This window comes from Triticum dicoccoides, chromosome 3B (genome assembly GCF_002162155.2).
Source record: "Triticum dicoccoides isolate Atlit2015 ecotype Zavitan chromosome 3B, WEW_v2.0, whole genome shotgun sequence".
In the NCBI taxonomy this organism is placed as follows: Eukaryota; Viridiplantae; Streptophyta; class Magnoliopsida; order Poales; family Poaceae; genus Triticum; species Triticum dicoccoides.
In genome coordinates this window covers 12861270-12875814 of record NC_041385.1, presented here as the reverse complement: position 1 = coordinate 12875814, position 14545 = coordinate 12861270, and the positions used below count along the sequence as shown (strand labels likewise).

Sequence of the window (14545 nt, the reverse complement as noted above, 5' to 3'; positions counted from 1 at the left end):
TTGCTGACATGAAATTTCTAACAGATAACATACTGACTGATTTATGTAGGGTTGTGGTTGCATGCGAGCAAGGAATAGCAATGGTGGAAATTGATTACCCGTGAAGATTCTACTCCCTCTATCCCTAAATAAAAGTCTTTTTAGAGATTTCAATATAGACTACATACGGAGCAAAATGAGTGAATCTACACTCTAAAATACATCTATATACATCCGTATGTAGTTCATATAGGAATCTCTAAAAGGACTTATATTTAGGAACGGAGGGAGTAGTTGTGAGCAAAAGACTTCATATATATATAAAGTTAGTTTTGAAACTTAAACTGATGCGTGGTTGGATCAAAGAATACAAGGCTAAGAACAACTAGAATCTCATGTAATAACTATCTACTTGGTTGAAATAAACATGACCTTTTCATGTACATTTGTGTGCCAAATTCTAGTGTTGCAAACATAGTCAAGCAAGTAGAATAACATCGTTGGCAGAAATAAGACCCCAAAATGTTCAGTTTTCTTTGCCAGGGTAGAACACTGCCTATCCGTTAAAACTCCAAAATGGCAATACACAATAAAATACATGTGCACATAGGAAATGCATTGGGCCTGAACATCTTCACAAGCAAAATGGTGCAAGAATGCATCTTCCAAACAGCACCACCTCCCTGCTCTGTTAGTCCAAACATCTCACTGAACAAGTAATATTTGTTGGGAGACCTCTTAGGAGTCCGACAACAGGATAGGAAACTAAGGCCTATAATAGATTATGCATGTGTGTAAAGTTGGATGAGCAAACACCACCACGGAAAGTAACATAAGTAGCAAGCTATGTGTCTTGCTCACCTTTTTGAGTTGGTATAACCTAGGAGTAGCATTATTGTGCCTTTGTAGTTGAAAGTCCCCAACTTTGTTATGGTATAAAGTGATGTACCAGAATTCCTAACTGATCCACTATTTACAGTTAAAATTAAAAGCAACCTGGTTATATATATTGAGGTGTATCCTTAGAAAAAAAATCAGCAGAGAATTTTTTGTAATTGAATTATGGTTTACACTCCTTTTTTCCACAACTCTAACAATTGCACATGCCAACATAAATTCTATACCAGAAAGCATGATGCACACAAAACGTAAATCAAAACAACACGATAGTAAAATCTGAAAACTTACCTTATGGAATTGCTATTCTCAGTTGAGTGAGAGCTTAGCCACTGGATTAGCCTCAGATTTTTACCGTGCGATAGAGATCCAACAGCCCACTTATCATGTTGGGAGATCTTGTAGGAGTCAACAACAGGATAATAAACTGTAAGACCTAGAATAGATTATGCATCTCAGTGTAAAATTGGATGAGCAAACACCACCAGGGAAAGTAACCAATGAAGCAAATTATGTGTCTCACCCACCTTCTGGGTTGGTAGGACCTAGGAGTAGCATTATTGTGCATTTGCGGTTGAAAGTCTCCAGGTTTGTTACAGTATAAAGGAGTACCAGAAATCTTAAATGATCCATTATTTACAGTGAAAAGTGAGACGGCATTGTTACATATTGAAGTGTATCCTCTGACAGAAAAACAGGAGAGAAATCTTTCTAAACAAATTACGCTTTACACACCTTTTTCACAGCTCATAACAACTGGCCATGCCAAAATAAAATTATATGCAGAGAACAGAGCATGGTGCACAAAAAATAATTCAAATTGACACAATAGTAAAATCTGGAGAGATATGTGATTCAACCTTGGTTGTTCCAATTTGTGTTCCGTTTCACTTCCTCTTATGGAATTGCTAATCCTTAGTTGAGTGAGAGAATTTAATCACTAGATTAGCCTTCGAATTTGTCTTCTCACCGTGTGACAGCGATCCAACAGCTCACACATGATTTAGCCAGACCCTTTATTTTACTGCAGTAGTAAAACACTTGACTAATTATCTTGTAAACAATCTACGCCCTGTGGAGTGCCTTCTAACGGTGAAGAAGCTCCAGAGCACGGGACAAGGCGCCACTGAACCGAGCGACATCAAGCGTGACGTTCTGGCCGACCAGGTACTCCGACCGGAGCGCCAGGGCCCTCAGCACACGGTGGTCACGTGGGTACAGCTCCGCCAGTGTGCTCTCCCCGACAGCGATGCCGTACTGCACATAACCGAGCCCCATGTCGCCAGCCGGCACACCGAAGTCGTCCCCCGCCATGGCCTCCAGCCCGCCCAGCGGCACCACCTGCACCACCACAGCCCCCGGCGGGAGGAACACCAGGTTGGTGAGCCCAGCACCGTGAACGCCCACCAGCACGCCGCACGAGTTCACCAGCCGCGCAAAGGCGGGAAGGTCCGAGTGCTGCTCCGCCTCGCCGACGATCACCTCGTAGCCAAGCATGGCTGCCGCCTGTGCAACAGCGCCCATGTTGGTGAACGCCCTGGTTGTCTTCCGGGAAATGATGAGCAGCCTGGGGCGCCGCGGGCTCTTGATATTGTCACCGCCGTGTAGCAGCCGGATGGCGGTATCTCTCTCGAGGCCATAGGATCTCCGGGCAAGGCGGGCAAAGTCTGCCATGGAGTAGTGCCCACCGACAGTCTTCACGGTGTCGATACTCATCTCCTTGTGGAAGCTGAGGCCGACGACCACATGAGGGTAGCAGAGCACTTCTTCGCTTTGCCTGTCCATGTCAATGACGGCGTGGCGGGAGAGCCCCCGGAGCAGCGGTCCGTACTTGTCAAGCCACCACGGCGGGGCGTTGCTGACAAGGAGGTGCACGTCGCTGCGGAACCGGCTGGCAGTGATGAAGAGCGGGATGAGTACGTCGGTGAAGTCATGGAACATGTTGCCTGCGTAGCCGCCGACCGAGAAGACCACCGCTGGGGCGGCACTCTCAGCCGTGCATCCCGGAGCGTAAGGTGATGAAGGGGTGACCGACACCAACACCTCTGTGACATTGGCGAGCGCATGGCCATCATTCTTCCTCGCGTGCGGCTTCATCCTCCATGACCGGCGCCTCACAGAGACATTGGGGTGGAGGAGGGCAATGATGGTGATGTTTGAGAGGATTACCCGGACATCGCCCCTCAGCTCGCATACATCTGATCTTAGGCTCGACATGTCACACTCACACAGAAACGCTCCTTTGTTTGCAGAGTACATCTTTACTTCTTCCCAAGCCACCAAAGATGCTGAACCAGCTGAAAACAGCAACCTCACTGCAAAACACATAATAAAGTAAATGAACTTAGAACTGAACCGAAATAATCTTTTTTTGAGGAACCGACAGGAGCACCCTCTATTCATCGACACGCCAAAATGTCAAAGCAACCATAACTTACATGTCTGCAGAGGAACTGCATGCCTGAACAGCACCATGAGCGAAACCGGCGCAAGAATGCATAGTGCAAACAGCACCAATCCAACCTTGACAGTAAGACTGATTATTTTCTTCTCAGTCGCCATCTTGCAATGCTGAGATCCTCACAGGAGTAGCAATGGCACTCCCTGAGTTGCTTCTATGCTTATATTCTTCTTAACCTGCTCTGTTAGTTCAAACATCTCATTAATTAAACAGGTAATGTTTGTTGGGAAGATCTCTTAGGGATCACCAACAGAATAAGCAGCTATGCCCTAGAATAGATTGGGTGGTGTTGTGTAAAGTGTATTCCGAGACAAAAAGTAGCAGATAAATATACCAAAGGGAGATGACCCAATCATGGAGAACATACCTTTTCACAACTCGCAGCAATTCGACATGCCGAAAGAAAATCTAGTGCAGAAAACAGAGCATGATGAACAAAAAAATGAGATGAACATAATAGTGAAACCTAAAGCTTAGTTGCATCAGTCCATCAGAAAACTTGGTGCTGGTGGACATTGATACCCCAGGTCAGGGTAAAGGTCTACATCAGTGCAACAGTTGATATGTTAGGTGTTAGACTCAAGAAAATACTGTTTCAGTTAGTTGGTCCAGCCCCTTTTTGGTAGAGTAACGACAAGGAGGATTCTGCTCATGGTCAAATCCTCCTTGCCAACATGTGAAGCAACAACAGAATTTTAGAAACTTGGAAAATAATCAGGCGACATATTGAGTTAGGCTCAGTGGTACTTTTAGTAGCCCACAAGAGAAATCTTGCGTTCCACTTCTTCAAAAAGCTTCTGTAGACCTTAAGTGGAAAATATATTCAAAGAGAGAAGCCATCATAAATATAAATTGTTAAACGTAGGAGTATCACAATTCACAAGAGATGCATCCCAATAGCAGAGAATGTACTACAAAGGAATGGAAATTTACAGATCTGTTGCATCTCAGTAGTCTCTAGACTCTATCAACTACTCTGACAGGACCCGGGGAAAGATCGATAAAAAAACCAGAGCAATAATCACGCCCTTGCCTTTTGTTGATCTAGTATAACATTCAAGATCCTTCCAGGCACATAAATTCTCTTCCTGATGGCCTTCCCATCCAAATATTTGGAGAGTCTCTCGTCTGAGGCTGCTATTTGGAACACATCATCCTCGGAGCACTCCTTGTCAACAAGGATTGTACCCCTGGTCTTCCCATTGATTTGCACGGGGAGCACAATCTCTGATTCCTTCAAATACTCATTCTTTGCCTGGACAGAACAGAAAGAGTTCAAAATACTTTATGCCACAAAAAAAAAGTTCACTCACATGTGAAATTTCAAAACATAGGCATATATCAGACTAGTGATCCAAAAGATGCCCTTATTTGTTAGTAACTGCTCTCTAACATTTATGAGATCTTGCTTTTTTAAATTTACAGTTATCATTCCTCAAACAAAAGTATAATTATCCCACCTAACTATCAAATCAAAGCAGTAAAATCTTCTTTCTAAAAATCTTCATCTTAAATCCATCAGCAATGTATGCTCGCTTGGTACCAAAGCAAAGCAGGACAGGTTTGAGTTTACCTCAGGAAACTGTTCATGAGCCAATGATTGTGAGTGTCCAAGACGAAACCAAAGCTCCTCAGCCAAGTGTGGTGCAAAAGGTGCTAGCAACAGAACAAAGGAGTCTATAACAGATTTCGGTTGAGTGTCCCACTGTAAATAAAGTGAACATCACATCAGATTCTTCTAGAAATTATGTGGTTGTACAATCAGATAAGCTAAAAAAATGTTTACTGGTAGAAGCTACACGTTTGGGTGTTAAACCAAGCAACCTTTAGTTCCATTTTACGCTAAAATTGAATATTCTGACATAAAAAAAACTATGGAAACTACTAATGCCAGCTTTACGAGAGATTCTGTGCCTACCAATACCTTACCAAAGTATGACCTGAATGCATGAACGAAGAAATATTGCATGGATTAAAGTGAATGTGCACTCACAGTTGCTCGTTACAGCAATCTGCATAAAAAGCTTGCACAGATTTGAATAACTTGGTATTTTTGCACATAACTGACGCAACAGAAAAACTCTGTTCTGTCATCTTTGGAACTAGAAAAAATGATGTGTAATATGAACGCTGGCAACTTAATCCTTCAAGGAGGCACGCACAGCATGTCTGAATTTACCTTGTATGCTGCATTCACAAACTCCATCATTGCGGAAATTGCAGTGTTAAACCTTGTTTCCTGAATCTCCTCTGAAACCTGCAAACAGAATAATAGACGTTATCCAGGAGTGAAGAAGTAATCATCACAACAACACAACTTGAGGAAAAAAGATCAATGTGCAATTAAGCTAGTAAGGTTTTGTCCCATTCGGCCGCCTCCATACTGCAATCATCATGAGTTTTAAAATATTTCAAACAGAAGGCAGTATGGTTTGTGGAATGAGTTTATAAAGTCTTTCTCCACACCAAACCAAACACCTCTGTTATCTTTTACTACTTGTTAGCTCAAACATGGTAGAAGTTCCGCAACCAGACAGGCAACTCTAATAAACCAAACAAGTTGCATGGTTTTCATTCCGGAGAGCATAAGTGCAAAAAATGATATTTCACCCTTGTGACAACTGTTACTGTGTGACCTACCCTTGCAATGCATTTGTGAAGAACACGGAGCTGCTCAAAGGTTGGCTCGACATCAGTGACCGTAGTTCCATCTTTATATGATCCATCCGGTAATGGTGCGCCAACCACGAGTCTCCAAGTCCTACCTAGAAACCGATGCACACCTTCAATTCCACCAGTGCTCCATGTTTTTGAATCTCTGTATGTATCAAATTTTCTGTTAACTTACTGAAAATGGTTCTGTTTCATCTGCAAAATTTAATGCAGCTTCCTTTAGTAAAAGAGAAATGATGTACCTCAACGGTCCCATGAACATCTCATATAAGCGGAGAGAATCGGCACCATATTCTGAAACCACGTCATCGGGGTTGATGACATTTCCTCGACTTTTACTCATTTTGTATGCGCGGGCATTTAGACGTATGTTTGGATCATCCTTCAGCACATAATGATCTCCAACTTTTGTGATCTTAAGAACATAGAAGCAAGCAAGCATCAATCTCCAAACTTCTATCACCCAAATGAATACACAGGATCAGAACACACCTTATCTGCTGGTACTTTTTCTTGGATGCAATCACTCAGATTTGAATCTGAGTCTGCAGAAACCCATTTGCCTTCGTTGTCTCTATATGCAGTATACTCAACCTGTTACGACACCCATTACTTAGGACCAGAAAAATTCATGACAAAGATGTAGAACGCCTTAAAGAAGTAGCTCCACCTACTTCTCCTAGTATTAATCCTTGGTTTATCAAGCACTTGAAGGGCTCTTTAGTGGACACCACGCCAATATCATACAGAACCTAGAGAAGTAGAGAGATCATTTGGTTAAAAGAAACATGAGGCCAAAAGATATTACTACTTACTAGATTTGTGTACTATAGGCCTACGTGATATACAAGCAGGGAGAAAAAGCATAGTGAACCAGAAAGAGTAAACATTGGTCCCTGAGTATCCTAAGATCTGAAATTCTGAATCCGGTTAACAAGAGCTGAAATTCCACTGTGCAATGTTATTATGTTAGTTGGGCAAATACCGATTCAGGCCTCGCAGGTTGTTTTTAGATTTCATGTACAAAAAAACAAACACACCTTTAACAAAATTTCATACAGTATGCAGGTGGCAAGCTGATAACAATGGCTTTAACAAATTCAGATATGTTTCCCATAGTATACATCACATAAGATAGGCCAGGAACTTTCCCATAGCCTTCAATTGGTTTATAGAAGGGGAGATTTTTGCATGAATAAGAATCAGACCTTATGCCAAAATCTTGCATACAGCAAATGCAAGACAGAATGTTCAGCACCACCGACATAGATGTCTACTGGACCCCAATAACTGCATGATATAGAAAAGAGGTTACACGCACATCTCTTACTGAAAATCAAATGTGAAAGAAGGATGCACCTTTCTTTAGCCTTGTCAACCAATGTGCTGGAATTTTTTGGATCCATGAATCTCAAATAGTACCTGCATAACCATTTAAAAATAGGAAAATGTAAGGGTTTAGAAGTCGCTGGCAAACACAGAAAGGACTCACTTAACAGCAAGGGCACAGCAGTCTATCAATGAACAATGATGAGCAATTGCAATATTAAAACAAACATATCGTTTCAGAGCAAATTACAAATTGTGTACAACACAAAAAGATTCCTAACATAAAACAGAACTTCTACAAGTACAAGTATTTATGGAGTATTAAATCCATGTAAATTGCTGAAATTACAACGTCAAAAATTTACCAGCATGAACCCGCCCATTGTGGCATGGTGCTTGTTTCTCTTCTTGCAGGCTTCCCAGTTAAAAGATCGGTGGTTCTAACCTGAAAAGGCAGCAAAACACTTTAATACTATATACGGGCATAACTAAATGAAACTCAATACATATTTTCATGCCAATTTACTAACAAGCAGTAGCTTACATTAGATCTCATGACCCTCAAGTTGCAACGGTATTAAAAAAAATCAAGCAAATAATGCTAACATTACCCAGTTCTTTCCAGTTTGCTCATTCAAAAACACATGTATAAATGATGCAGAGCAGTTCAACTAAAGGAGGTGACATGCAGCTTTCGGAAATTGTGCTTCTCTGTGTCATCTTTGCGGTTCTTAGCATTACACAAAGATATAAGAAACTCTCTGCACAAGAAATTGCTGAGAACACATACCCAATCTGCTGCTTTGGTCAAAGGGGGCTCCCCGGTACCAGTAGGAGTGAAGTCATCCAATTCAGGAAGAGTTAAAGGCAACTGGTTTTCTGTAAGAGGCACCATTTCATTCGTATCATCAAGGTAAATAACAGGGAAAGGTTCGCCCCAATAACGTTGTCTAGCAAAAAGCCAATCTCGAAGCTTGTAGTTTACCTGGTAATGAGGTGTGCTTAATTAGTCAATCAGAAAAATCGTGTGCAGAACATTGCTATACAATGAAGTGGGGGAAGGAATGCACCTTTTTCTTTCCAAATCCATTACTCTCTACCCAAGCAGTAACTTCTAAAGCAGCATCTTGTGAAAGCATACCATTGATATTTAACCCAGATGAAGAACTGGATGAGTTTATCATGATACCATCATCTGCATAAGCCTCCTCGGGATCACAATTGCCATTGGGTGGACTTACAACCTTAATGATTGGAAGTTCATATTTCAAGGCAAACTCATGGTCACGGGAATCATGTGCAGGCACCGCCATGATAGCCCCAGTGCCGTAGCTGCAAAGTAGTTAAGATTAGCTTTGGAAGAGCAAATACAGGTGTAAAACTAGATTTCATTTTTCTCATTATTAGTAAAATATGCAGAGATAACAACCCAAACTTCATTTGCCAATTTACTGAATATTCTACCATGCCCCTTTATGTGTATCTGACTAAAGCAACTCTGAAATGGGGAAAAGGTGGATAATGACAACAATATGGAAACTGAAGTAGACAAATTGGATATGGCAGCTGAACTTTAGCAAATGTCGCAATAAGCAGTGTATTCTGCCTATTCATTACATGTAGAATACTAGGTTTTCTACTATAATGAAGTGTAGACTTTGTAGCATTTGAGTTTTACTTAAGAGGATGAATGCGACGGCGACAATGATGATGCAAAACCCAACATTAAAAGACAGAGAAGACAAAGATAAGTTTACAAACCTTGCTAAGACATAATCTGCCACCCAAATTGGGATTATCTCCCCGGTTGCTGGGTTCTTAGCATAAGAACCACTGAAAACTCCAGTTTTTTCCTTCTGGAGTTCAGTTCTCTCAAGTTCACTCTTTCTTGCTGCAACTTCTGTGTATTCCTCTACCTGCTTTTCGAATTAGTCCATATTGATGTTGAATGATGCTAAAGTTATCAAAACAACAAAAAATAACATACATGCACGCGTTGTTCCTCAGATGTTAGAGATGGCAACAAAACATGCTCAGGTGCTACAACAAGATATCTGCAGCAGAAAATAGAAGGCAGTTCAATATTGTTCATCTGGATCTAGAAACTGCACTAGCTGATAAAGATTAAAAAATAAGAATACTCACGTTGCACCAAAAATGGTGTCAGGCCTTGTTGTATAAACTGTCAATTTGGCACCTAAATCATGTCCTTCCTGGTCAACTGCACAAAATTCAAGCTCAGCACCTTCCGATCTCCCTATCCAATTTCTTTGCATTTCTTTTATGCTCTCAGGCCAATCTAGATCATCCAAATCTTCAAGAAGTCGATCAGCATAAGATGTTATCCTCAGCATCCACTGGCGCATTGGCTACACAACAAAACATAAGGTGGATAATCTAATATGCCTTTTTGCAGATAGGTGCCGAGCAACAGGTTGATTGACATGGCAGAACATAGATAAAAAAGGATAAGCTAAGCTCTACAACTTACCTTTCTTATAACAGGATAACCGCCACGTTCACTTACACCATCAATTACTTCTTCATTCGCCAGAACAGTCCCAAGAGCAGGGCACCAGTTGACCGGTACCTCAGCCTGATTGTAAGATAGCAATGCCAGCCTAAAAATCATTGAAAACCACAGATACAACACTAAGCACATAAAAACAGAATCCTAAAAAAATGGATGGTGCAAAGCAGATGATCACTTGAAACAGAGTAAATACATAACATATCAAATCAAATGATAGACTTTGAAACTCGAACGGTGCAGCTAGAAAGGACACTAGTAGCTCTGACCTGGTAAGCCAATCCTCTTTTCAGTAGTTGAAGAAAAATCCATTGCGTCCATTTATAGTAGGCCGGTTCTGTTGTGGAGATTTCACGATCCCAGTCATATGAAAATCCTAATGATTTAAGCTGCAACACAAGAAAGCATCCCCCTAATGAACCACTGATAATCAAAGTACTGCACAGAACATTTTCAGTTTCGTTTCCGCAAAAACAGCCACGTTTTCATATCAACATTCTATCCATAGTTCGTGGTAATTACAAATGAAGGAGTAAGTTCGTTGTAAACTGGACTTATAGAAAGCAGGTATTGCTTCAATGGTACATGAAAAAGTTTCAGGCTATGAGTCATGGAACATGCATGGCAAGGGTACAACTAATACCAATGATTTCGCACTGACCAATCAAAAGTCAAAACAAGCACCCTACAAAGCATCGCATGGGAAGTCTCATCTATGATAACTTGTACCAGTTGTTTCATAAATTATAACACTTGGGCCCATGGTTAGACCATGACCAAGATCTTGTTCGGCTAAAACATATTGCTATATTGGTAATATAGCTCAATTAATGAACCTTACTTAGTAGCAGAACTAATGGAGCCAGCAAGAAGTGATATGTTTTGCGTATGCAACCTACTGGAAATGCAAGTGCAAAGCACATCTAATTGGCAGCCCGAAAATGAAGCGTGAGAGCACACTTGACTTGCTACTGTAAATATGTAATATCTACTACACCTTAGAAGCAAAAGATGCAACATAGCATGAAGCCATGAAGTATATAAACAAAGTAAAGGCATTACCTGTGTGCGGAAGTGGTCAATGTTGCGCGCAGTTGTAGTCTTTGGGTGGGTTCCCGTCTGCGCACAAAGTTACATTTTACATCATTCATTCAGAAACAATGCAAGACAGCAAACTTACCAAAAAAAAAAATTAACAATCCCGATATAAAGAGACCTCAGAGGAGGAGATTTCAAATGACCTGGATAGCGTACTGCTCGGCAGGAAGGCCAAACGCGTCCCATCCCATGGGATGCAGGACATTGAAGCCTTTCATACGCTTGAATCTCGACAGAATGTCGGTCGCCGTGTACCCAAGGGGGTGCCCAACATGCAGCCCAGCCCCACTGCATGGCAATTTGCGAAATCATGTGAACTAGGTACGAACAACATGCATCCTCTTTCAGGGTAGGTTTCAATTCAGGACTAGTTTATGCATCCGGGGGGAATAAATTTCAGCACTGACGCCTTCCTTCCTGCATAATATTTGGCTCTATGCAGTCGCATAACAGAGGAGGATACTTCCATAGTAGTATTATTCTAGAGAAAACTAAACTAGAGGCTCGTATCCTACTGCACGACTCAGGACAGGCACAGCCCAATTACACCACTGCGTGCAATTGCAAGGCCAATACAGTACAGTACAGCACTAAGAGAAATTCATGATAAACTCTGACAATTGAAATTGAGCTGAAATTGAAATTGAAATTGCAGAACCATTATGTCTACATACACAATTCAAGCACAAATTCGCGGTGGAGTAGCGACATATTCACGGCAATTTGATTGCGAACTAGAGACGGAGTGGGAAGTACGTACCTGGGGTAGGGGAACATGTCGAGGATGTAGCACTTGGGCCTGGAGGTGTCGAGGCCGTCGCCGAGGTCCGGGGTGCGGAACGTGCGGCGCTCCTCCCAGTGCGCCTGCCACCTCGGCTCGATCTCGTCGTACGGGTACGCCCGCCTGGCCTGCGCCTTCCCCGCGTCGGCGCCGGCGGCAGCGCAGCAGCGGCAGGGGCGGGCTCGGCGTGGCGGGAGGAGCGCGCGGCGCCGGTGGGCGGCGGCCACGGCGGGAGGCCGCGCGTGGAGCCGGAGCGGCGGGTGCGTCGTGAGAGCCATCGGGTTGGGGGTGAGGAGCGGGAGCGGGGTGTGGAGAAATATGAAGGGGAAGAGCAGCGGGAGGTGGCTCGGCTGCGGGAACAAGACGACGAGCTTTGGGATAAGGTTTTGGAATTTGCTATACCGATTTAAAAAAATTATTAGACTGGAATTTGCTGCTAGTAGCACTCAAATAATCCCACAAAAAAATACTACAAAATGAAAATAGAGCTCCCCATGGTTGTGAACATATCGATTCTGTAGTGTGGATGTTGTTATATACCAGAACAATGCCCGTGCATTGCAATGGGATTAAAAGAAAATTAGTACGTTAGTTTGTGATTTAGCTGTCCATAATAATGTGATTTGTGCAAACAAATGTTCACCAAATTCTGCATGTGAATTACCTTATATTTTGATTAGAAGTTCGGTAAGTAAATTAAAGTGGAATTGGTTCACAATGTAAGTAAATTAAGATGATTGATTATCATATACATGGAAGGTTGGATGAAAAGGTGGTGAAAAAAAAGGTGAAATGGGAACCTTTCATTCTTTTTAAGTAAGTAGAGATTAAGTAGTAGAGATAGTGATTTTTTTGTAACGTTTGTCAAAAAAAAATATAATACAAATTTGACTTAGAACGAAACTAATGCAGTATGCAATATATTTTGATTTGAAGTCTCACCAGATTCTCATGAGATAGACACCGACACGACCACGGAGGACGGCGGCAAGATTATTCTTGCAAAACGGCGCAAGACTCCGAGACGGAGGGTTGTGACGAGCAGATGGCACGCTCTCACAGCGCCGATAGCGGGCCACGGACACTTGAGGCGGCGATGGTGGCGGCGATATGCTCTGGCGGTAGTGGCGGTGGGTTTTAAGCTTTTCCATCATTGGTAGTCGAGGTATCAAGGAGTCGGAGGAAAACCGCTAGCAAGTTTTTGTTGTATCGTTTCGCGAAGGCTTGCTTTTCCGGCATTGTGAGCTAATGGAAATCATGGAACAACAATGAAAAACTGGAATTAAGTTTTAGGGCATGTTTGCTTGGCATGCTAAGGGTATGTTAGGTTATGTTTTCCCTAATGCTTTGTTTGTATGTCTGTATTGGAAAGCTCCGCATTGAATTGGACTAGAATTTCCACTCTGCGAGAAAACAAATAACACGAATACGAATTCGCGTGCTTGGTTGTTCACTGAATTGACCATCGAAATGGCTATGGGTTTCAACACCAAATCTTGTTTGGACGACAACTTTGGAATTGCGTATCTACACTATACCATGAAGATTGCGCCTTGTTTTACATGACTTAAAAAAGGAAATCTGCTCACATGTGACTATAATTGAATGAATATATATCAGTAAAAATAACAAATATTCTAGAAATGAATCACAGCAACACAAAATGCATGGTCACACAACAATATTTCAGCCTCAAACATTTATAGGTACAATAAATATGATAGTCTTAACACATGTATCTATGATACTCCCTCTAATATTTAAAAAGGTCTTATATATTAATACGGAGAGAGTGGTTCATAGGTATTTCAAACAATTCAATTCTGGTGCCGGGGTCGATATTCCAAACGTGGGAGGAAGATTTACTGCTGTCGTTGGCTGGTTCGTACTCCCTCCTTTCCGGTTTATAAGGCTCAATTCAAAAATCTCATCAACCAATGTAGATGGTGAGTGGTGGAATGCCTTTTGGAGTTTGCAAAAGCACCCAAATAATGCTCTTGTTTTTCTCAAAAAAGTATTTTTACCAATGCATTAATTGCAATGCATGCATGCATAAATTACATGCATTGGTCAAATTTTTTTTAATACTTGCATGCAATGATTTAATGCACCTTGAAATCTAAACATGTGATGGAAAACAACCAAATTGAGCCTTATAAAATGGAAAAACTAAAATTTTGGGATAAGCCCTATAAACCGGAAAGGAGGGAGTACGTACGTGCGATCAACGGTGCCCCACGCACGCACGCAAAGAGAGAGCACTACTAGGAAATGGGATATAGATAGGATTGATACTAATGGCGCACCGAGGAACCAGTGCGCCACTACTATATACTAATGGCGCACCAGAGACATGGTGCGCCACTAGTATTATTATTTTTTTCATTTTTCCATACATACTAATGGCGCATCAGGTCGAAGTGCGCCATTACTAGTTCTAACTAGTAGTAATGGCGTACGAGGCAGATCGTGCGCCATTACTGTATTTTTTTATTCTTTTTTTTTTCAAAACTACTAATGGCGCACTCTAGCCAGGTGCGCCATTACTAGTAATGGCGCACTATGACCAGGTGCGCCATTAGTATATATATATTGGACAGCCCCACACCTACCCACTCACTTTCCCCACTTCATTCCCTCCACCTCCTTCTCCAAGCTTCTCCAAGCTCATTCCCTCCCTCCACCTCCTTCTCCAAGCTTTCGGCTTTCCCCACTTTCCCCACTCGACGACCCACCGCAACCCTCCCCCGCTAGCTCCACCGCCGCCGACGACCCACCGCAACCCTCCCCCGCTCCA

At 42.2% G+C, this 14545-nt stretch overlaps 2 protein-coding genes across 3 annotated transcripts; both read right to left on the bottom strand.

Annotated features, from left to right (window-relative positions):
* Positions 1–1676: 1676 nt before the first annotated feature.
* On the bottom strand, positions 1677–4016 carry LOC119274383 (alpha-1,3-arabinosyltransferase XAT3-like). 2 transcript variants are annotated; one of them, XM_037555082.1, is made up of 3 exons: positions 3705–4016; positions 3315–3518; positions 1677–3191 (listed from the first exon to the last, which is right to left on the bottom strand). In XM_037555082.1, the coding sequence occupies exons 2-3, from the start codon at positions 3436–3438 to the stop codon at positions 1963–1965; spliced, it is 1353 nt and encodes a 450-aa protein (XP_037410979.1). In that variant the 5' UTR covers positions 3439–3518; positions 3705–4016; the 3' UTR covers positions 1677–1962. The 2 variants fall into 2 exon arrangements, with proteins under 2 accessions (XP_037410979.1, XP_037410980.1); XM_037555083.1 differs by having other exon boundaries at positions 3315–3513.
* A 160-nt stretch (positions 4017–4176) lies between these two features.
* Positions 4177–12041, bottom strand: LOC119274382 (leucine--tRNA ligase, chloroplastic/mitochondrial-like). The gene is made up of 20 exons (XM_037555081.1): positions 11728–12041; positions 11111–11255; positions 10932–10988; positions 10139–10258; positions 9831–9935; positions 9485–9708; positions 9327–9393; positions 9101–9255; positions 8410–8671; positions 8130–8324; positions 7705–7784; positions 7370–7432; positions 7219–7300; positions 6685–6762; positions 6503–6604; positions 6253–6425; positions 5978–6155; positions 5517–5594; positions 4911–5042; positions 4177–4592 (listed from the first exon to the last, which is right to left on the bottom strand). The coding sequence occupies exons 1-20, from the start codon at positions 12024–12026 to the stop codon at positions 4359–4361; spliced, it is 2829 nt and encodes a 942-aa protein (XP_037410978.1). The 5' UTR covers positions 12027–12041; the 3' UTR covers positions 4177–4358.
* Between the last annotated feature and the right edge of the window lie 2504 nt (positions 12042–14545).

Excerpts from the sequence above, each read along its gene's own strand:
- LOC119274383 (XM_037555082.1), bottom strand. The coding sequence starts at position 3,438 with ATGGCGACTGAGAAGAAAATAATCAGTCTTACTGTCAAGGTTGGATTG. Across the intron at positions 3,192-3,314 it reads TGCAGTTCCTCTGCAGACAT|TGAGGTTGCTGTTTTCAGCT; the intron begins GTAAGTTATGGT and ends TGTGTTTTGCAG.
- LOC119274382 (XM_037555081.1), bottom strand. The coding sequence starts at position 12,026 with ATGGCTCTCACGACGCACCCGCCGCTCCGGCTCCACGCGCGGCCTCCC. Across the intron at positions 7,301-7,369 it reads GTTGACAAGGCTAAAGAAAG|TTATTGGGGTCCAGTAGACA; the intron begins GTGCATCCTTCT and ends TATATCATGCAG. Across the intron at positions 6,426-6,502 it reads AAAAAGTACCAGCAGATAAG|ATCACAAAAGTTGGAGATCA; the intron begins GTGTGTTCTGAT and ends TATGTTCTTAAG.